Raw genomic sequence first — 25,149 nt, 5'->3', positions numbered from 1 at the left:
CTTGTCCCTTGCTGCCATTTCCATAAGAGGTACCATCATTCGCCGTACGTCTGAACTGCTGACGATTAATAGACATCTATCCCTTTGCGTTTGCCTCCTCCTGACACTGGACAAAACAGGGTTCCCCAAAACAGGTGAAGTGAGTCCCACTGGCTCAGTGTCAGAAAAAAAAAAACAGCACCTCAAACTTGTTCATTAGGTGGATCGGTACAACATCCAGAGTCCTCCCTCCCTGGTCCGTGTCCACCATCTACAGGATGCCTAGCTCTACCATTGACATGCCACTTGCAGTCATGTGGATATGACAGATCCTGTACTTTCTAAAGAGGAAACAGGATCCAAAGGCACTGCTGCCAATCGTTTGGCAGCAGTGCGGGCGATTTCTGGCTGTTTACAAACTTCAACCAACTCATCCCGTGTTAGAGAACAGCATTAACAATGAGGCTGTATTTTGGCTGGTGCATCGTATTACAATCCTGTGAACAAATAACTTTAAGTTAAGCCCTGATTATCTTTTATTCTGCTGACATAAGAAGTTGCTAATTCGCTATAAGAATTGAAGCATATGCACAAAATGACATTTCTATTAAGGCAGCGCAAAAATCTGTGGAAAAAATTACTAGCTTCCTGAAACGTTTTGATGTCAATTATATTTGTTAGCAAACTCGAAAACAGAGTTAATTTGTGATAATTGCAGACAATATATAGGGCTACTCCTCTTCAAGGAATGTACTAAATCACAAACGCCGATTTGCTACAAATTGCTCATAGATTATGCAAAGCAAAATGATAGCTTTCGAAAATTCTCAAAAACGCACGTTTATTTGCGTTGATATACAATGAAATTCAGGGGTGATATGTTCTTTGACTGAACTGAGAACCACAAACGCTGATTTGTTACGAAATAAATCACGTACAGGTATCCAAAACACTCGTACCGCTAACTTATGAAAATAGTTTTGTAACCGTCCGAAAGTTCTCAAACTACTATTTCTCACGTAATTGTGCAATGAAATTAGGGAACGATTGTTTTGAACGAGGATAGGCCTACTGTACACAAAAATTTTAATAGAGCAAAATGTAGTTTACGCCTACAATTAATGATAACAGTACTAGTTTACCGCGGCATTCGCTAATGTTCAAAATTTCACAATTTAACACAATTAAACGAGTATTGATACAATTAATGAATGATTACGCAGAAGCGACACAAACAGTCAAATACGCCAACCAAGAACTTCAAATCGGCACACGATCTTGTGCACGCGGTCTCACACAAGAGAAAATTTCTAAGTAAGCTGTTATATATAAATAAAAGTGCGTATTGCACCGATTTTTCAATTAGCTGATTCTGTGCTCCCTTCTACACTGTCGTGCCGAAGAAGAACACTGAGGCGTAAGTTTATCTCGATGAAAATCTGCAGCATCAACTAAGCACGTCTTCCGACTGTTGCAGCTAACAGTGCTAATTCGTTCTTACTATAATAAATAGTCCAACTTTTATCAAAGACTCGGAGAGAAATTTAGTAATAATATCTACTGAGTACTTAAATGTAAATTGACTTTCATCTGTAATAATTGTTTACGATACATAGTTCTCTAAATTTCGATCTAAAAATGTTTTGCTATATAAATTCTACTTATAAGATTTGTAACTATATTTTACAGTAACAAATCTTGTGTTCAAGATGTCAAACATTTGTAACTTTTAATTATGATTTCAGTTATGCGTCATTTGAAAAATGCTGTGAGATATGCTTATTGTTGTATGTTATTTATACTGCACCGGCAGGATCCACCAGCGCAGTTCAGTGTGTGTTGGACCGAGTTAAGTTGTAGCCATAGTTGAGGGAGATAATCTGTGTTACTTGTTGCTAGAAATGTGTAAAATAATATTTTTCTATGCCTGGTGAAATTCGGAGGAATAAATGAAGAGTAATTTGAAATGGCATTTGGTTTATGGTTATTGCAATTGCTAAACATCCAGGCAGGGTCGCTATTTGACCACGATAACTTGACGATTGCGTTAGTGCTGCCATAAGCGGGGAAAATCGGCACTACTTGCAACATTCGTTTATCTCCGAGCGCTGCCAACGCCAAGCTGCACCTGTCGCAAAGTGTTACGAAAGGCTTGTGTTTACTAACAAGTAACGTCTGTAAGCATTTGCTAAGTTGCTTACATTAGAACAAACTCTTACTGAAGTTTACTTCTCGATTTAACTAGGGCAAGTTTATTTCAGGAACTTCCTGCAAGTACTTATTGCAGAAGTGCAGTTATTCTCAAAAACCAAAGCAGTCTTCACGGCTGTTGCATTATTATTAATGAATAAAAGTCGTGATAAAAGATAAAAATAAAATATAGAAAAAATATTAGAGGAGTAAATATTGATGTTACCAAGCAACTCTATTCAGTGAACTAAAATCAGGGCATTTCACTTAGATTAAAAACTTCGAGGATGTCGAGTAAATTTCGAACATCTCTTGTCCGTTTATAATCAATTCTTGGATAACAGGAAACAAAAATGCGGCGGGTACCTCACCAAGAGGCTGTCTTTTAATTACTCTTCGATTGTTGCAAGCAGTATTTACTACTTTTATCATAAATTTAATGCCTTTATGTCTACAGCAACATTAAAAAGTCAGCTAAAATGTAAAGAAGTCTATACTACCATTCTGCTTTTCCCTGTTCTGAAACAAGTTAATTGGTAAACTCATTTCGCAGTTCCTTGATTGGTGGTGCCAAATATATATATGTTTCAGGGTCCCAATGGTACATTTGTTTCGGCCCTTCTATCTTTGTGCCATTCTCATTTTCGGCACTGACGTTTTCGCATCAGTACTGAACACATGCAACTTCTGGAAGTTTGAGAAAAACTTCCACAAAATGATAAATTCAGCAAGTTGCAAAAAACTAGAACGAGTTTTCACCCTACAGCGGAGTGTGTGCTGGTTTGAAACTTCCTGACGAATTAAAGCTGTCTGCCAGACTGGAAGTCGAACCTGAGAAGGCGTTCTGGCACACGGCTTTCGATTGTCAAGAAGTCTCATACAAGAAACTGTTTTCACTAACTTGCGAATTTCTTGAAGTTAACGAAAATACCGCATGTCGACAGGGAAGGGGGTGGTTGTTTGCAGATATGGTGGTTCCTATATTCCACCCAATTCTGTGATTGTATGGATAATGCGTCATACCACAGCAGGACATTCAACAGAATGCCTAAGCAGAATGTTAGCACAAAATGCGGGTAGTGGTGCTAGCACTGCTGCAAGCAGCCAAGTCTGCCTTCCCCTCGGCAACGGTAATGCGGTGGCACGGCCGTTCCAGACAGCCACTGCACCAATCGTGATCGTGGATAAACAGTGCACTTTCTTACAGCTGAGTACATTTTCAAAATTGTTCTTAGATATTCATTTACCAATCAAATTTCTACCTCTTGGTGATGTACATTGGTGACTGTTCCAACAAAATCACCAGTATAGGTTGACTCTTCCATTGGACCAAAACAAGGTGTGTGGCAGGTGTCTTTTTAACTTGTAGGGCATCACCACACAAAGGAAATTTCGTCAGTTGGGGAAGCAAAAGGGGAAATCTAATGTAAAACGTTAACTACGCCGTTTAAATAAATAAATAATAGCATTGCAAATAGTGGCCGGTTGCTGTAATTTGTACACAGCCACGGGCTCAAAATGTCAGTTTTTGGCAAAATAGCAAAATCACTAGCAGTTTTTCAAAGATAATATTTGCAATGAGTGCGATGTTTTTATTTTTGCGGTGTTTGGATCATAGACGTTACACACGGAAAGTATTTGCAATATCCTAAATATACGTTTCTGCATTCTGTGCTAATCTATCATAACCTTCTATCCAAACCAGACATTTTTTCTCTTACAGTTCTGTGGATTTCTTATCTTCATCTTCATTATCACTTGACATGGAGTCATTCCTGTAGTCACATTTTATTCATGAATGACAACATCATTTTTTTCTTCTTTGCAAGAGGACCAGCCTCCATTATTAACATCAAAAAAATGTCATCAAACGTGACATCTCGTCAAAGTGTGATCTATCTCGTCTGGACACCATAGATTAGATTAAATTCAGTTTTCGTTCCATAGACCTAAAAAATGAGATGATTCTCGTGGGTGTGGAACATCATTTTGATTTTGATCCATTTTCATCTACATCTACAACATGCAAGAGATATTTGGATTTTTTTGTTAATATTAACAGTTTTACATAAATATTCCTTTGTACATAATAACACACATTAATATATCAATTAATGATGAATACTTAAATAAATGTTGTTACGCTATATACAGAGAGATAAAATACAAATGTTCTTCTGAATGAGACTACATTGGGTAAACACACAAAAATTTAGTTTTGTAGGTATTCATTTACTGTGTAAAAGCAGTGATCAACCAAGTACGACTTCAGTTTAGATTTGAAATGACCAATGTTTTGTATGAGTTTAATGGTATCTGGTAAGGCATTGTATAGTTTGATACTAGGATGGATAAGGCTGTTTTGAAATAACTTTGTGTTGGCGCTTTGAACATGTACATCCAATTTTTGTCTTATATCATAGCTGTGTATTGTGTGATTTTGAGTGATGAGTGGTCTTTTTGTATATAAGTTTTGCTTTAAATACATTATATTTTCAAGTATATATATGCACGGAAGTGGCAGGATCATCCTTTTTTGAAACAATGGTCTACATGATTTGTGATTATCTACCCCTTCCATTATTCTTATAATTTTTTTTAAAATTTTGAATGTTTTGATGGCATCTCCAGAATTTCCCCAGAACATAATCCCATACCGGAGGTGACAGCGTACAACTGCATAATATACACACTGAAGGGTGTTGTAGCTGGTACAATTTTTTAATGTACGCAGCACAAAACAAGAAGTACTTAATTTTTTGTTCATTTGCTCAATATGTGCTTTCCATTTCAAGTTGTCTTGTAGATGAAGTCCAAGAAATTTGGTACAGGCTGTTTTGGCAATTGTCTGACCGTATAGCTCTAGATTTGGTGATATCAGATTTTTTGTTTGTGCTGTGTGTATATCCATAGCTACAGTTTTTCCAATGTTTATTATTAAGTCATTGTCATCAAAGTAACATGTTAGCCTGTCAGTGGGTTCTTTTATGTTTTTTACAAGAGTTTCTTCTGAGTTTCCTGTAATTAGAACACTCATATCATCAGCAAATTGAAATATTTTACTGGTGTCATTGCTTATGTTTAGGTCATTTACATAGAGTAAGAACAGAACAGGACCTATTACTGATCCTTGTGGCACTCCATATTTAACAGTCAGTAGCTTGGAATTATATTTCCTAATGACATTGTCCCTTTCTTGATCTATTTCCACATATTGTTCCCTGTTCTTAAGATAAGAGCTGAGCCAATTGTTAGCTGTTCCCCTAATGTCAAGATTTTCTTGCTTGTGTAGCAATTTGTCATAATTTATGGTGTCAAATGCCTTTGACAAATCTAAAAATATCCCCATGGTAAATTTTTTGTTGTCTAATGCTATCAGTGCCTCTAATAGAAAGGAGTGAACTGCAGATACGGTTGAGCGGTTTGCTCTAAATCCATGTTGAGATTCTGACAGAATGCCATTTACCTCTAAGAAGTCTGTTAGCCTCTTATTGAAAAGCCTTTCTAATATTTTTGAGAAAACAGACAGAAGTGCCAGTGGTCTTTAGTTGGAAATATCATCTTTGTTTCCTTTCTTGTATAATGGCTTTACTTTTGCTATTTTCAAACATGAACATGTCAGAAAGTATGACATAAAAACATAAAATATTTGAATATAATACTTACTACCCTGATCACTTGCCAGAACATAGTCGAAAATAAACTAATAAAATGCAGTAAACTGGGACAGCTAATATTTACAGAATTAACACACCATCAGAATGAAACACTGTTATCCACTATTAATAAATTTACCATGCGCAAAATACCTAATCTTGCGTGTTTGACCAAGTGTTGTCAAAACTGAAATATAACAGATATTTTACTTAAGCTGACTTAACAGTCTCTGTTAAGATATTCACCTATGGAGTAGAAGGAGTTGCCCATCAAAAAGTCTTTCAAACTATGTTTAAACCGTGCTTTATCTGAAACCAAGTTTTTAATAGTGACTGGCAATTTATTAAAAATGTGTGTTCCTGAATATTGGACCCCTTTTTGGACCAAGGTAAGTGATTTTAGGCCTTTATGTAGTTTCTTCTTATTCCTAGTATTAATACTGTGTACTGAGCTGTTGGTTAGAAATAGATATGTATTACTTGCAACAAATTTCATTAAGGAATAAATATACTGAGAAGCAGTGGTTAGAATACAAAGTTCCTTGAACAGTTTTCAACAAGATGTTCTTGAATTTACACCACAAATGATTCTTATCACACGCTTTTGTACCCTAAAAACTTTAGCCCCAGAATATGATCTCATACGACATAATAGAAGTAAGCAAAGTATGCAAGTTTTTTTTATATTTATATCTTCTACATCTGACATCATTCTCATGGTAAATACACACTTGTTTAGGCGCTTAAGCAATTCTGTGGTACACCCTTCCCATCTGAATTTATTATCAAGTTGTAATGCCAGAAATTTAACACTGTCAACCTCTTCGATCTGCATGTCTTCATACAGTATACTCATGCTGGAAGGAAATCTCTTACAGATTCTGAACTGCATGTAGTCGGTCGTCTCAAAGTTCAGTGACAAAGAATTAGCTCTAAACCACTTATTAATGTCAGTGAAAATTTTATTAGCAGCTATTTCTAAATCTGTACTTGACTTGCTACTTATTGCAATGTTTGTATCATCTGCAAACAAAACAAAATTAGCATCTGGCAATGTAACAGATGAGAGGTCATTAATATACACTAGAAAAAGCAATGGACCCAAAATGGAACCTTGAGGAACACCACATGTAATTAATTCCCAGTCAGACAAAGACTGATTGCTTACTGCATAGGTATTTCGCAATGTCACCCTTTGTTCCAAACTGTGACTTGGACAATGTATCATTTGCAGTCAGATGCTTAACGAGATGCTTGAACACAGCCTTTTCAAATATTTTTGAGAAAGCCATCAAAAGTGAAATCTATTAACACAGCATCCACCCATGAAGCACTTCTTTTTCTGTAATGTAACTTTCCAGCAGTTACTTTGCCAGGAAGCTGTAAATATGCCACACAAGTAAACACTTTCAGATTTTGCAACTCTAGCACTTCACCATACCACTGAGTAGCAGAACACTCCTCAACAAAATGCTGTGACCCGTGTTTGTAATGTTCCTATTCATGCACTTACTCCCTCCATTTTGTTGTGATGTATATTTCATCATCAATTCATACTGGTTTCCTTCTCTTTAAATAAGCTTTTGATTTTGTTTCACAAGTATTACCTCCATTATTGCCGTGGTTCCCACTGCCTCATACTGTTTAACATATTCTACTATGTCAGATTTATCACGTATATAGCTGTAAAATGTGTATGCAATGTTCCTCCTTCTGTCGTAAGATGTAGAAATAATAGGAGACATGACATCACTGTGTACTAGCTCTAGTGGATGTTTTGTTTTTGTCCTTTGTGACTTTGTGGAAGTCTTTTTTGCTTGCAAATCGTGCAGGTGGTGAGTGATTCTGGTGTCCTAACATCTGCAAAGTTTATTCCTTCTACGCATTTCAGATTCACTTTTAGATCAGTATAATTCAAATGTCCTAATTTGTGGTGCCAGGTTTGCATTATTTCAGTAAGACGCACAATGCATGAATTTCTGGAAAATTTCAGAGCGTACATTTGTGCATTTTTTGTGCAATAGTAACAATGTCCTTTCATCTTTGAAGAGCCACTCCTCTTTTCCAGACAGAACTTTGGAACCATTTGTCTCAATTCTGTGCAGTGACAGCAAGTTGCAAGGTTGTCCAGGAACAAATAAAATACTTTTGATCAAAATTGTCACTGCCTTTTCCTTGGCATAGTTGACAATATTCATTTCCCTGAACTACATTGCCTTCAAAAAAGGTTCCAGTTTTTACGACGATAATCACTCCCTGCCTTCCAAGTGTCTGCACTTTAGCAGTGACTTTTATGTCATTTACATAACTGGTCATTTGCACCAGACTCCAAATACCAGCAAACCGATTTATTAAATGCATCAGTCAAAACACAATAAACATCTGAACTCATAGAAATCTCTTGAGAATCCTAATTTACTGAATTTCCATAGCCTTTCTTGTTTTTGTTTCTTACCCAAATGCACCATAGTTATGATATTTAAAACTAAACTGTTTTTCTCTGTCTAAACTGTGCTTGTCACTTTCACAAATTTGTGTTTCCATTGAGTTTTCCCAAGATTGAAACTATTTCTATACATACTAAACACAATGTTCTGTCCCAAGACTATTTCAGGTTTCTTCGTAAACTTTACATGCTTATTTTCATGATCCATGAGCATATTTTTTCCCGAAACCTAAGATTTTCCATAGATAATGTCGCTATTGAAGTTACAACATTATCATATTCGTGTTGCTTTATTAATAAAAGGTGGCTCACTTCATCACTACCTTCAGCTGTCACACCTGTCAACCAGAAATCACGTATCATCTTGTCAAGATCTAAGAAACGCTCACTTATTGTACTTTTTGCTGATCTGAACTCTAATTGTATTTACTGTTTATGTAGAAGTAAGTGATTAACTGAATAGCTATGCCTTTTCTTTCAAATGTGTTACATAACTTTTTCACATTCAAAATGCACTGCTGCAGTCTTTCACATATTCCTGACATCTACTGTCATTCATTCTACTATTTTTGAATGACACTTTTTATCATGTTTCTCAAGATTTTTGAGTTGTTTGTCGTTCTCAGTTTGTTGCTTTTCTATGTCACTATCTAGAAACTTAACTTATCCTATGTATTCTTCTGCAGTGAGGTTCAACAACTTGCATACCTTGCATTCACAATTTCCATTTTCGAAAATTGTTTCCATAGAAAAGTTGAACTTGATATTTGGTTTCATATTCTTCTGACATCTTGATGTTACAAGCTGAAGAGCCAGAAATGCATAAAACTCTTGTACAATCCAGAGTGGAGTGTGCACCAGGATGAAACTTCCTGGCAGATTAAAGCTATGTACCAGGCTGGGATCTTTAGCTTTCATGGGAAAATGCTCTACCAACTGAGCTATGCAAGCAAGATTCGTGATCCATCCTCACAGCATTACTTCTGTCACTACCTCATCTCCTACCTTCCAAACTTCACAGAAATTCCACTGCTACTGCACCATGCCTCTGGCTGTGGCTAAGCCATGTCTCCATAATATCCATTCTTCCAGGATATTAGTCCCGTAAGTTTTGTAGGAGACCTTCTGTGAAGTTTGGAAGGTAGGAATAAGGTACTGGTGGAAGTAAAGCTGTGAGGAAAGATCATGAGGCATGCTCATGTGTCTCAGTTAGTGTAGCACTTGCCTACAAAAGGCAAAGATTCCAAGTCCGAGCCTCTGTCTGTCACACAGTTTTAATCTATCAGGAATTTTCACTTATGTAATAGTATAATTTAAACTCCTGCATGTTTACTTTTTTCTCTGGGTCCAGAGCCTGATAAGGAAAACTGGTAGAAGAGGATGCATAATGTGCATGCAGGTGTATGTGTACATATTTGTGATCTTGTGCACTTGCATAGACTTACAAGCAAGACAAGACATTAATAACTACTAATAAAAGCAACTACATTCTATACTCATCATGGTATTAAATATTTATGTCTCAGGAGAGGGAAGCAGCAGGGAACATGCTGCACTGGAACCTCGATACCTGGGTGGTAGAGCCATCATTGTCAGGTCTTTTGCTCGTATCCATGAGACCAATCTGAAGAAACAGGGTCTGCTGCCACTCACATTTTCTGACGCTGCTGATTATGACAAGATAAAGCCTACAGATAAGATCTCACTTGTGGGTCTTAAAGATCTTGCACCAGGGAAGGTAAGAATTGAATCCTTTTTAATGTTTTCTTATTAAAAATCACATCATCAGAAATAAAGTGCTCTCAGTATCTTAATATAACTGTGCCTTTTTCCCCCAGTATCATATTGATAAATCTCCAGCTCCCATAAATCTCCAGCTCCCATCTCTGTAAATACCAACTCCTTTCCACCATTTTCCTGAATAAAGAGTTTGTGTAAACATAAACTTTACTTTGCACTTCACTTATGTAATGTGCCTTATGTTGTGGGTTTGTTTTTTCACCGTTTCCCGACACAGATTTCTAAATAATAACACTTTCAAACTGATTTATGTTGATTGTTGTAATTGACATAGTATTGTATTCATCTGTGTGTTGCTGCATTTGCAAGAACATAACTGATCCCGTTAATTCAATTCCTGTGCAAATCAGGAATACATTTGTATTATCTTGTTCAAGCAAGATGAATTAGACTATTACATCATGTTAACTGACTCTTCTGTTATTGCTTGATAGGACAACTTCATATTTATAAACAAAAGCTCTGTAATTAGTTTTGGTTTACATGGCCATCATCAGACTGTTGATGGCTTTGTGAGCTGAAAATAAACTACTGCATGAATTAATACCATAGAGAATCTACATTTTTATCTTATTCATTAATGAAAAAGGATATTTTAGGTCTGTAAAATCTTGAAGTTATATTTGGATTTGATACAAAGTTACACAATTTTCCTTCTTCACTCACTCACAACTTAGAATGCAACATTAATATATTATTTCTCCTGTGATGCTTCATGTTCTTGATCAAAAAGGTCTAAATATTTGACTGTGGTTCCCGGGAGAGACTGAATGAGTAAGACAAGACTATAAGAAAAAGAAGAAACAAATAAGGTTGTGGCTGAGGAGAGAAAAAAGTGGATGGAAGAATGAACAAAGATTATGTTGGAAGATAGCAGAGGAAGTAAGGAAATACTGTATGGAATGGCCAAAAGTAAGAAGAGAGATTTGAGATAGGACTCAACAATGATGGATAAAAATAGGAAAGAGGTTAATAACAAAGAGACACTGAAGATGTTCTGTCGAAGTGAACAGACAGCACACGTTGGAGTATATCTGTCCAAACCTCTTTGGGAATACAGAAAACATTGTGAGCAAATGAAGTAAATGGACAGGGATATTATTTTGTAGTGTGCAATAAGTTGAGAATTTGAGTCAGCTAATAAGCAAGCTCATACAGCCAAAGCAGTTGAGGTGACAGCTCACATAAAATGGTAAATTCAGATTTGAATCCCAGGCTGGCACAAATTTTCAATTTCTGCCATTGAATTATTTCAATGCCCATTTTCAGCTGACATCAGCACCTTACTCAAAATATTGATATTTGTGGCTGCTGTATCAAAAACAATGCAACAGTCCAACAGAACAGACACCGCATGTATATAAATATAAAATACTTACCATCTATTATATGTACATCCTAAAGGAAATTATGTTTGTGAAACTAAATCTAGGACATGTATAATGAGCGGTAATATAGATAACTATAACACATGGGGAAGGGAAAACTTTCACACAATTAGAAGTAATAAAAAAGCTGCTACCAGAGTCCACATACATCAGTGATGACTTGTTGTAAAAGATTAATGCCCAATTTTAAGACAGCTAATTGTAATAGAAATACAGTGAAAGCTCACTTAATGAGCACCTCCCATAATGCACAATTTGCATACTGAGCAAAACAAATTGTAAAATAATGACTCACTTAATGAGCAATGTTTCACGTAACGAGTGATGACAATTTAGTGTGATGTCACCAGCCATTCGCACGCAGCAGGGGAAATGTTCAGCACTGTGAACATCTTTCATTGTCAGCAGTGGTATATGTACAATGTCTTTAGTATGTACTGCAGTCTGGGTTTATCGCACTTTCTGCTACCATCTTAGTGCAGCTTGTGATGAAACATTTTTCTAAACTTCTGTTCACATAATGTCTTTTTGTGTGTAAATTTTAATTACCTTTGGAGAAATGTCCCAGAAGATAAAGCTGCAAGAAGACAACCATAAGAGATAGAAAATGACCTTAGAAATTAAATGTAAAATCATTGATAAACACATATGTGATGTGAGTGTTGCTGATTTAGCACTCACGTACAATTGGTCTACATCAACTACTTGGACTATCCTCAAAAACAAGGGCAACATTAAGGAGATAGATGCTTCAAAGGGAGTGACAAGAGTATCTAAACAATGGTTTCATATTCTGGGCTATGTCTAAAGGTTGCTTCTTATATGGATAAATGAAAAGCAACTGCATTGATGACACTGTTAGCATGAACATAATTTTTGAGAAGGTGAGAATGATTTTCACTGACCTCGGTAAGAAGTTCCCCAGGATCATCACTGGGTGAAGAAGTGTTTAAGGGAAGCATGGGTAGTTCAAGAAGCTTAAGAGAAGAACTGACATCCACAGTATTGTGAGGCATGGCGAAATAGCATCTCTGATGCAAGGACAGCAGAGAACTTCATCAGCATGTTCAAGAGACTCATAGATTCTGAGAGTTATCTGCCACAATAGGTTTTTAATTGTGACAAGACAGATATATTGTAAAAAAGATACCAAAGCATATCTTTATAACAGCAGAGGAGAAAGCATTCCATGGTCACAAGCCAATGAAAGACCATCTCACCCTGATATTCTGTGCCAATGCATGCGGCAGTTTGAAAATCAAACCGCTGTCCATTCAGAAACTCCATGAGCCTTCAAAATGTGTAAAATCCAGAACAGCAGGTTAAAAATGATGTGGAGGTACAACAATATAGTTTGGGTGACACAAGTCTTTTTTGCGATTAGATCAAAGGAAGTGTTTGGTACTTCAGTGAAAAAATGTTTACTTGAGATTAATCTGCCACTCCATGTCTTGCTTGTTATGGACAATTCTCGTGCCCATTCTCCAGGCCTACAAGACCACCTCCTTGAAGAGTTTCAATTCATTAAGATTCAATTTCTGCCACCCAACACCATACAGCCTTGCTTGACCAGCAGCTCCAACTCATCACACAAAGCCTCCCATCCTACATAAAAGACACAAACCACTTACTGGAAGAGCTCGAATTCATTTCAACCCCTCTCCCACCTAGAACCCTCCTTTTGTCACTATGGACATGATCCTGCACTGCTCAAACATGCCACATACACACAACTTCTCATTGCTAAAACACTACACATCCCAACAGTTACCTGAAAGTCTTTGTAAAACCTTGTTTATTGTCACCTTATCTAACTTTATCCTTATCCACCATGTTTTCATCTTCAAGAAGCAGATGTGTAAACAAATCATGGGGATTGTTATGGTAATAAGGCTAGCTCTGTCCTATGCCAACCTTCTCAAGGCCTATATGGAAGAGGGGTTCTGCAAGACCAAGAAAACTGAGTCCCCTGGCTTGGTAAAGATTTATTGATGTCATCTGTGAGGTGTGGAATTATGGTGTAGAAAACTACTTCATTTTCTGCAAATAGCTTAAGTTGTCCTAGCATCTTCTTAGCAGAATTAAATACTTTGAGACATGCAAAGCACTGTGGATGTCCATTCCTCTCAATAAATAGAAATGTATACTTCAACTGAGGCACAGGTCTTCGACGACTGACCACAGTTACCACAGAACAGAACACGGGTTGTTGTGTCAGCTGCAGCTAAATGTGGTCAGGACACAGTGTGTTTGCTGTCGCCCACCACATCAAATCCAAGCTGCTGCAGTGAGTGCTCCAGAACACTCCTCCTGCCTGGGGCATTGTTGGAGCAGCCTGCCCTAGACCATTATGCATACCCCAGCAATCATTTCTATTACAGAAACAGCCCCATGCACCCAGATGCATCGACTTCTGTTCCAATGCAGGTAACTCCTACAATATCAGAGGCAGAGAAACTTACAAACTCATGTGTGTTGAATACCAACAAATGAGTGTCCATGGCAGAGTGTTTTGAATAGGAATTACACTTTCTAAACAGACTCAGCACATGAATAGTTATAGAATAACTGTCCACTTCAAAGCCACAGGAATCGACCAAATGCCACGAGGATAATGGGCAAGAGACACCACATCGGAAGTGTGTGGATAAGTTGACAATTTGAGTCTGACAGGAGGCATGCTACTGTAGTCCCGATTTGTTTGGATGGCACAGTGGCCAGTGCATCTGCCTAGTAACCAGGAGAACCAGATTTGTATCCCAATCCAGCACAAATTTTCAATATTTACTGTTGATTTAAATCAATGTCTGCTAGCAGCTAATGTCATTAATTCCATTGTGTCCTGATTCATAATGGCAGTGGGATCAAAATGTGTCTGTTGTTTCAGAAATGTGCAAAAGGACATACACAATTAAGGTGAGGATGACCAATTGGTCACTTGTGCAGATGCACATCATGCTCAAACTCTTACAGGAATTGGCAAAATCCCATGAGAAATGTGGTAATGGGCAAGGGCCACTACATCTATAGCGTTTGGATAAGTTGACAATCTGGGTCTGATGGGAGGTGTGCTAGGGTAGTCTGTGCAGTTACAGTGGTCAGCAAGTCTGCCTAGTAAGTGAGAGACCTGGGTTTGAATCCCAGTCCAGCACCAATATTCAACTTTCCCCATTTATTTTGAACAGTGCTCACTAGCAGCTGACACCGTTAATTCCTTTGTGTCTTGATTCATAATAACTGTGGCATCAAAATGTGTCTATTGTTTTGAGAATATCTGAAGGAACAGACACTATGTATATAATTATAGTGAAGATGACCAATTGATCACTCTAGTGCAGATGCACGTGATGCTCAGACTCTTACGGAAATCTTCAAAATTCTGCGAGCAAAGAGGATAATGGCCAAGGGGCTCTACATCTTTAGTGTGTGGATAAATTGAAAATTTTGGTTTGCTGGGAGGCATGCAAGGGTTGTCAGTGCAGCTGCGATGGCCACTGTGTCTGGATGATGCAGTTTTTGGCGTATCTGCCTAGTACACTGAAGACCCAGGTTCAAATCCCACTCTGGCACAAATTTTTAACTTATACTGTTGATGTCGGAAAGTTCAGACACCACAAATATATTCAGTTAATTGCTTTTGCTCTTAATTCTTTCTTATTTCTCACTTCATCCTCTTCACCTAGCACAGTACTTATCAGTGTACTATCATTTACCTCCTACTCTCTCCAATGCCTACTACTTCATTTATGTCATCTCTCATTCAGGCAACAAATGGGTCCCTTTCATCTTGCAGTCTGAGTGACCTGCTCTTCCTTTAGAATCTTCCCCAACCTATCCCTCTTTCCTCCCTCTTTCCCTTACTGGAACACCTCAAAGTCATTCCAGCTGCTCCCCCAACTGGAACCTTCCAAATAGCAAAACTACTAGTGCCAAAACCTGTTAGTTTCACATACTATTATATGTGTCTATTGGTAGTGCTAACATTTTGACTTCCTGAAGATAAGTACTAGCCAGAAATTCTGTTTCATAATGTTATGGTTTTCTCGAGTGAATTTTTCTTTACATGCTATTACTGTGAAGATTTTTGATCTTCCTGGTATTCATTCAGTGAACTGCACTGTTGGTTAGAAAGAGAGATATGTTAGTCATAAAAAATTGCAGTAGTTGTTATGACTGGTTCCTTGAATAGGCTTCAGAAGAAATTCTACTATTTATACAACTGATAATTTATATTATATCGTTTTTGACTCAATAAACTTAATCTTGCTTTGATGCAACAGGGTAGGTACCAGATGACATTATGGAATGAAACTGAGGAAAAGATACCAGCTTTTCATTATTACAGCTTCTGTGTCTGACAACATTTGCATAGCAAACAAATATTTCTTTAGGCATTTCAGTAATTATGTTTTATGCTCCTCCCAGCTGACTTTATTACAAAATTTCAATCCAAAAATGTTTCAATCCAAAGAATTTAACACAGCCTCCACATGTTCCATTTTGTACATTTGTTGGATGGAAGTCTCTTGCAAGTTTTGACCTGCATATCATGGATTTATCCAAAGTTTAATGACCACAATGTGCTATCATAGCTGAAAAGGGCAATGGGTAGATATACATATCTTAAGTGCAGTATCTATTAGTATGTAGTGGTTGTATTTTTGTATAATAGCTTAGCCTGGGGCATTTTTCCATGTTTGTATTTCATAGCCAGTTTCATTTTTATCACAATGTGTTTGCAGAATTTTCATTTTAGATGGTACTTTTACTGTTGTAAATACTAATCATTTTTGTTGCTGTAAGTGCCCTATCTTTATTTAGCTTTTTACTATATGTCATGGACTATATTTGGAGAATACATTTTTCATTCTGCAATAGATTGTGCACTGATGTGAAACTTCCTGGCAGATTAAAATTGTATGCCAAATTGAGACTTGAACCCCAGGACCTTTGCCATTTGTGGGCAAATGCTACACCAACAGAGCTACCAAAGCACTGCTAACAACCAGTCCTCATAGCTTTACTTCTGCCAGTACCTCGTGTCCTACCTTCCAGACTTCACAGAAGTTTCCCTGCGTATCTTGCAGGAGTGGCACTCCTGGAAGAATGGCTATTGCAGAGGCATGGCTTAGCCACAGCCTGTGGGATGTTGCTAGAATGAATTTTCCCTTCTTAGCAGAGTGTGTGCTGATATGAAATTTCCTGACATATTAAAACTGGGTACCAGACAGGGACCTTTGCAAAGGACCCGGGTTCAAGTCCTTGTCCTTCACAGAGTTTTCATCTGCCAGGAAGTTTCAATAATTTTTTAGTTTACACTTGATACTAATCATGAAGACAATATTATATTTCTCTTGCTTATTTGTTATTTGCTATTGAGCTCTGCTCTCTTCATTTATTTATTACACTGTACACTGCTTAAAATATCACAAAATATTTCAGCCTGTGACAGCAGAGTTGAAACATATAGATGGCACAAAAGAACAAATACAGTTGAATCACACACTAAATGAGCAGCAAATACAGTGGTTCAAGGCTGGCAGCGCCCTTAACTATATAAAGCGAATTACAGCAGGGAGGTAGACAGATGGAAGATAGTCCGTTACTGGTGCAACAAGAAGACAGCTAAGGACTGTAATTACTGTGTATGGCCAGTGTTGTGTGTACATTGATTGTGTTGTTTTATAGTTGTATTGAACATTTTGTTTGTGTAATAATTTATGCTCTATCTAGTAGGCCAATTTTGGCTTAAGTAATACTCTCTTTTTATTTCAGATGTTTTGAAATTGCTCTAAACATCTTATTAGTTTCTGTAAAAATGTGCATTGTTAATTGACCAGTCTAGCAGAAAATAATGTAAGTTGAATTTTGATGTATGATTTTAAGATGTAATAAATTTTGTGATATGAGAACTATGTGTTATAAAGATCTATGTATTTCCAAAGTCATTTTGATGTTTATTTACAGAACAAGCACTATAGTTCTTGGCTCTACAATACATTCAAATTTGGCCTAGTACTTAGAAGTCTCTTGTCCATAATGAGAAATGTCAGTTTTCCATTTTTACATGGGAATTTAAAGGCTTTCTTGTAACTGCAAGTGTCCTTTCCATCAAGTTCTAACATTTGGCAAACCTGTGAATCTGACCCTGCTTACACATAGTTCACGATTGTATTGAAGTTAATACATATTAATACTTAATTCAAGTTATTATTAAATTCTTACATCAGTTGTGCGTATTACTGATAACCTCAGGATGTATCTGAAAATTCTATAAAAATAACTTTCATTTTAACTAATGACGTAATATGAAGCTGAACTATTTTTATAAAATGAAAGCTCATTTCGATGTCAAGCTACTATAACAAAACTGAACTTGCACTCAAAACATATAAATATGCACTATTTTCCTCTTTCGTTTACAGTATAACTGCCACATTGAATAGTGCTGTAACAGTAAAACAGTGTTGTAACAATTTTTGTTCTACTCTTACTTGATTATCACCAGTGTTACCATTAGTGAGAGATCTATACACCCCTGGGAGTTAGATGTGATCTGTTTACAAGTAATTACTCCATGGTGGCACAATCATTGTACCAGAAAATGATACTTCAGCCATAGAACATGTTAAGCATAGCTACATAAAAAATATATAATCAATGTGAAGGTTTTCTCACCCTCGTCAGACACTACTCAACTCATAACTAAGACATAAGGGCATTCTGAGTGTTTCGAAAATTTTGTACACGCTTTGTCACTAAGTTATTATTTAATTTTTTATTAAATTCCTCATAGGGGATGCTGAATTCAGACTAAAGTAACAAGTATTATGTAGAGACTGGTTCTGTTTACATTAAATTAATTGCTGCAAACACCTATAATGAGTATGCATTTTCAAGCCTTCAGTGTTTCCACCAATTTGTAACAGCTTATATTTTATGGTACAAATTGCTATCTGTATTTCAACATGCATAAGGTCATCAATGTGATTGATGTTGCTCTACATTATTAAGGTCATCAACATGACTGATGCTGACCCTGAGTTGTCATAATGTACTGAAGTATGTAGAACAAGTATTGTATGTATACAAACTTGAACAAGTGCAGGGGCAGATTAATTAAGTTTTGTGGGTGGGGGCAGTTACCTATAAGACTCTGGGATCCTCCCCTTGAAAGTTAAGGAAAAAACCCTTCAAAACTTACAGTTTTAAGCTGTTTTGATACTTAAAATATAAAAAATTGCAAAACTGTTTTTATTTTAGACAAAGAAGTTTTAAATGTCATGAAATGTGTGGCATTCACAACCTTTTTCTAAGTAATTTCGTTTATATAATTATTAACATACAGCAAGAAGCTCATAAGCTATTTGTTAACACAGAGTTGATAAGCAAATTAAAAGCAAATAAACTGAAATTAGAATAAAATAGTTTTAAAACTGTAATTCGTAATTTGTTGACAGTCATATTTTTTCCACTTTGGTTCATAATATACACTGAACAGACAAAGAAACTGGTACACCTGCCCAATATCATGTAGGGCCCCACAAGCACACGGTTGTGCCACAACACGATGTGGCATGGACTCGACTAATGTCTGAAGTAGTGCTGGAGGGAATTCTTGGATTTGTCATCTAGAATAAATTTGGCAACAATGCAACATAGGTGGCACAAAGCTTGCCCTACTACTATTGTGGACATTATTAGTCTTCTTGATATCACAGTCAGAAAGCTAGTCATCTTTTCTTACTGTTTCCTATGAACTATACTCTTTCCAACATCTAACAGCTTGTTTTGAAAGCTCATTCCTTATTCGCTGATCAGACTTCACCAAACTTTTGTCTTTTTCGTGACATACAGAATGCGTGTTGCTTTGAGCTCTTCCACGGTGCTCTTGTGCACCCCTAGGATGACTTCCTGCTGTTCTTCCCACTCTGTGAGAACACGTGCAGGCCACGTCGCTTTGCAGGTGTCCAGCACAGTAGCAAAATGTGTAAGCTCATATCAGACACTGAAAAAGAAGTGCTAGCTTCTGGATCAAATCACCAAATCAGTTCTCCTCCCTCCGTGGTAACGTGGGATCCAGCAAAAAGAGTGGGCTGATGCGACAGGTAGGTAAGCCTGTGACAAACAGGCCATATCAGACTGAGCAAGCCTCCAGAGCCAGCCAGTGCATAATAAGTTGCAGCTGCCAGGCAGTAATTTGTTACTTTTCCTACATCCTATCAGAAAAAATAATGCAGCATTCTCATTACTGCATTCAGTAGCACCAGGGTATAATATGTACACATTGAAGGGTTGTAGTATTAGTGATTCATTTTTCACGATCATTAGTGCTCAACTGGCACTCAGGAGGCCTGCCTGTGCATCCTCTGTTCTGACTTTGCAGACAGTACCTGTGTTGAGTTTAGAAGTGAACAGTGTTTGTAACATTCATTCCAGGGTATAACAATGCCACACCTACTAGTATTTCCTCTTGCTGAACAGCTTCAGCCATTTGAATGGCATCGCACTGTGGGCCAGAGCGAAGCTGGACGGACGTTTCGACCGATTACTGCACATGCTGGGCACAATCTGTTGGCAGTGTGCCGCTGCATTCGTCAGTGGTCTGTTGAACGTTCCACATCTGTAGACCAGATTTAGTGTTGTAGGTTCTGCCTCTTTGTGAGTGATGGACGTACATATGTATGGCATAGTCCTGGTGAGCTACCTATCCTACAGTGCATTCGCCCATGACACAAAGTCCCCATCCTACACTTCATGGTGTGAGGGAACATTATTACACCTTGCAATCACATCTGGTGTTCCTGCAGTGTAAAGTAACCAGTGCTTGCTACATTGCACAGGCTGTTATCCCTGAGCTACTGTCATGTCTTCAACAGGAAGATGATGTGCTTCTTCAGTAGGACAACGCACTTCGACATGGGGCTCCTATGACACTGTGTGCTCTTCGTGCAGTACAACAACTTCCCTGGCCAACAAGACCACAGGATTTATCATTATGGCTGGGAGACTGTAGCATAGGATACAATTCATCACCTTTATGATCGTCTGCATGTGGGAACACATGCCTGTGTTGCCACCAGATGGGAAGTACGCTGTGTGCTGCTGCAGCTACTTGGGTCCTCCTTTGGTGTGCCATGTGTGTTTCAGTTGGCCTGAATTTGTTATCACATAGTCTTACAGTGGTGAACAACCTGTCAGTTCACTTCTCAATAAAATGAACTTGTCCTTGAGGGTGTTGCATTTTCTGGCTATATATATATATATATATATATATATATATATATATATATATATATATATAACTTTTTCCGTGTGTACTAAAGTAAGAAAAAATTGTCTAGTAAACATTGCCTCTGTGAGCACATGTTCATCTTCAATAATGTTAATTACATCTCTTCTACTGGAGAAGTGCTTATAGCTCATACAATATGCATTTCAGAGTCAATGTGTACTGGGCTTTTTTCTTGTTTTGGCCCATACAACTTTCTTCTAAAATAAAGGAGGCAAAGAGTTTGCTATAGAAGAGATGTGTTTTACAGCACTGAAGATGAACAAATGCTCATAGGTCTTACAGTATGCATTTTAGAGCCCATATATACTGACAGAAAAAAATTGCAAAATCAAAAAATTATTAATTTAGATTAATGAAATTTAGGAAATGTATTTCTCAAGTTAACGTATTTAAGCGTTTAATATAGCAAATGTGAAAGGATATTGAATGAAAGGTTTTGTACATGTGCAGGATGTCAGTTGAATAGAGTTCCATGACTGTTCCACTTGGTGAGTCAATAAAGGGACGGTTAATGCTGGCTGTGGATGATGCTGCAGTTGCCGTCTTATGATGTCCCACATGTGCTCGATTGGAGACAGATCTGGTGGTCGAGCAGGTCAATGAAACATCTCGGCACTCTATAGAGCAAGTTGGTTCACAACAGAGATTTGTGGGTGAGCGTTATCCTAATGGAAAACACTCTTGCAATGCTGTTCATGAATATCAGTACAACAGGTCAAATCACCAAGATTGATGTACGAATTTGCAGCCAGTGTGCGTGGGATAACCACGAGAGTGCTTCTGCTGTCATATGAAATTGCAGCCAGGTGCAGGTCCGGTGTGTGTAGCAAGCAGACAGCTTGGTTGCAGGCATCAACTGGCCTACCAACCAACACAGGTCATCGCTGACACCGATACAGAACCAGCTTTCATTAGAAAACACAATAGACCTCCACCCTGGCCTCCAATGAGCTATCGGTCGACATCACTGAAGTCGCAATTGGCGGTGGTTTGAGGTCAGTGGAATGCACGCTGCAGGGCGTCTGGCTCGGAGTTGTCCTTGAAGTAACCGATTTGTAACAGTTTTGTCACTGCGGTGCCAACTGTTACTCAGATTGCTGCTCCAGATGCAGTACGATGCGGCAGAGCCATATATTGAATGTGATGGTCTTCCCTCTCGGTAGTACAACGTGTCTTCCAAAGTCAGGACTTCTTGCCACCGTACGTTCCCGTGAACACGGCTGCCAGCAGTCATGTACATCGGCTACATTCCAGCCAAGTCTTTCTGCAACATTGCTGAAGGAACATTCAGCTTTTCGTAGCCCTATTACACGTCCTCGTTCAAACTCAATGATAACTGCGTCTTTGTCACATTAAAGGCATTCTTGACTAACACAACGCACCACGTCCAATCTCACGACTGTTACAACATGTATTTAAAGTAAACCTGACTTGGATCCTCATAGTGGCACTACTAGCCAATTTTAATAGACATCATCTTTCGGATCTAAAAACACGCCTACCAACTTAAGTTTATGTCACAACGTCGCACAACTCCTCCTTGGAGCTGCGATTTCTTTCCGTTAGTACTGTGTGTGTGTGTGTGTGTGTGTGTGTGAGAGAGAGAGAGAGAGAGAGAGAGATAATCTCATGTGAATTACACCAGTTTTATTTTGTGAACGATTAAAAATGTCGAAACGAGTTTTTCAGTAAACTATAGCACGTAAAGACGTGCGGAATGTTTACGTACATTTCATCCGCTGGACTCTTTTATAAACCCAGATACTGAAGTTGGTATGATTTTTTTAAATGGAACAATGCACTTTTTACGCTTAAAAAGATGAGTACAACAGCATAGGCTTGTTCATTCTGACGTTGAAATTTTCGGAAAAGTATCCAAGAAATGCGTTGAAATTGAATGGCGTGGCGGCCGGAGTCGGCTATTAGAGGTGTGAATTGTGTCAAGTGGCACTCTCAAGTTACAAGAGCAAGGCCAACGCTACGAAGATAAACGTTATTCCTCTTGGCCCTACTTGATACGCCACAGATACTGGAACAGTTCTGATCGTTGTAAATAGAACCACATGCTAACTTCTAGCGTATCAGACGAGGGATAGGGGAACTGTTTCAAACGTGTGTACATACTCCTATTTAAAGGTAAGTAAACATTCGGAAGGCTCGATGCAACAACGGAGCCTGACGTCAGAGCCCGACTTGGTGGTGTTTTACACCGCAGTAGCCGACGATTCAAGGGCACAAGGCGCACGAAAGGAAGAAATGAAAAATTAAAACGAAAAGGAAATATTAATAAAATTATTCAGTGAAGTCTTTCCTGCGTTGAAACCGTCAAAGCTGGGTTTGGAAATCCTTAACAGGCAGACACTAGTGCCTGCTGAAATGTAACGCCTCACAACTTTTCGTGTGTAAAATCTTAGCTTTTTAAATAAAACAAACTTTATTAACATCCTGCATCCTTATCCTTCGCGTCTTCATATTAATTCCACAAAGTAATCACCCCGGCGACCAAAATTTCTCCCAACGAGAGTCCAGTTTGTTGATACCTTCACTGCAGAAAGTTTGACTTTGTTGACGGAACCACGACCATACCTCTGCTTACTCCGCTTCATCACTATCTGTTGAAGTCCTCGAAGACCTTCTTTAAGTTTTGGATAAATATGAAATTCGGATGGGGCTAAGTCGGGACTGTATGGAGGATGAGCGATGACAGTGAACACAAGGCGTGGGATTGATGCAGATGTTGTACGTGTGTGGTCTGGCATTGTCGTGCTGAAGGAGAGCGAACTCCATGTGTGGGCGAAGTTTTCTGCGGCTAGAAGCTCGATTACAGCAAGCAGGATCAGACGCGCTGGCATAGTCACGTTACACACCGCCATGTTATATGTTACAATTCGCAGCCTTCTAGTGTCAGAGGGTTGCCACTTGCATCAGCGAAGCTGGAAAGTCGACCGAGTAATATTCGTTAGATGTAATACCTCACCCGATATTGAGAACAGAATAAGAAATGGCTCAAATGGCTCTGAGCACTATGGGACTTAACATCTATGGTCATCAGACCCCTAGAACTTAAACCTAACTAACCTAAGGACAGCACACAACACCCAGTCATCACGAGGCAGAGAAAACCACTGACCTCGCCGGGAATCGAACCCGGGAACCCGGGCGTGGGAAGTGAGAACGCTAGCGCACGACCACGAGCTGCGGACAGAATAAGAAATTCGGTGATATTAATTACCAGCTCTCCCTCGTATATTATAATCAATTATCTCATTTTCCTAAGTCAAAGATGGATCTGCATTAAGATTCTATTAATTAACTGAATCTATATAATGAAGGGGCCTAGTTGTGAGAAAATGTGGCGGCCACCGATATGATGGAGCATCGCTCAATGAGTGCCTTGTACGATTCTGAGCAAACAAGACTCAAATCACAATTTAAATTTAGTTCTTAAAAGTACTGGCAGGATATTTTAATTGGCGTTGTTGAATTCGGCCTCGAGTTAAGTAACGTTGTCGCTTACCTCTGGGGCGGAGAGGTAAGCAGCGAGGCCACTGCGGGGTTAGAGGATATGAGAGGAGGAATGTTTTATTGTTTGTCTTCCAGTACTGACAACTCACGGGTGTGCAGGACTCATACAGACCAGCTGCTATGGTGTAAATTTTGATGCTGAAGGAACATGGCTCCAGAATGTGCAGTACAGAGATGGTAATATTAAATTGAGGCACATAGTTGTAACAAGGAAAATGAAATTAAGGGTGTTATAATACAACGTAATGGCTAGAAGAAAAATGACATTCGAAAACACTTAGTAAACATCGTGATCGTGTCTCATAATCCATTTAAATATAAGAACAATTACTGTTATTAATCAATTAATCATCGGGTCTCTCAGCCAAGCCGGCCGCGGTGGTCTAGCGGTTCTAGGCGCTCAGTCCGGAACCGCGTGACTGCTACGGTCGCAGGTTCGAATCCTGCCTCGGGCATGGATGTGTGTGATGTCCTTAGGTTAGTTAGGTTTAAGTAGTTCTAAGTTCTAGGGGACTGATGACCACAGATGTTAAGTCCCATAGTGCTCAGAGCCATTTGAACCATTTGCCTCTCAGCCAAAACAACACCACTTCGTCAGGAAATTACACCATCACTTTGCGGTCGTTGAGGTTGTAAGCAATTTGAAAGATAGAAGAAAGAATTGAAATTGTGGAAGCATATGTGAAAAGAGGTTCGATTAAGGAAACCCGCGAAATTTTCTGTATCAAGTATCCGGACAGAGGACCACCAGCAAGGAGAGCAACACAGAGTTTGCATAAAATCTGGCGCACCTACAGATCTGCGCAAAATGTAAAACGACAAAGAATTCCTTCAGTTCACGCACCGGACGTTACTTCAGAGATTCATCGA

The 25,149-nt window shown here is 38.4% G+C and overlaps 1 protein-coding gene across 1 annotated transcript in view; it reads left to right on the top strand.

Annotated features, from left to right (window-relative positions):
- Positions 1 to 17,325, top strand: part of LOC126236389 (aconitate hydratase, mitochondrial-like) — a 171,824-nt gene extending 154,499 nt beyond the window's left edge. Inside the window, exons 14-15 of the mRNA XM_049945675.1 lie at positions 9,798 to 10,009; positions 16,902 to 17,325. Coding sequence (XP_049801632.1) covers positions 9,798 to 10,009; positions 16,902 to 17,042 — 353 coding nt within the window. The 3' untranslated portion in view covers positions 17,043 to 17,325. The remainder of the gene's footprint in view (positions 1 to 9,797; positions 10,010 to 16,901) is intronic.
- Positions 17,326 to 25,149: the final 7,824 nt, after the last annotated feature.

This window comes from Schistocerca nitens, chromosome 2 (genome assembly GCF_023898315.1).
Source record: "Schistocerca nitens isolate TAMUIC-IGC-003100 chromosome 2, iqSchNite1.1, whole genome shotgun sequence".
Taxonomy (NCBI): domain Eukaryota; kingdom Metazoa; phylum Arthropoda; class Insecta; order Orthoptera; family Acrididae; genus Schistocerca; species Schistocerca nitens.
Note: the sequence above shows the minus strand (reverse complement) of the source record. Positions and strands in the feature narration are given on the sequence as shown.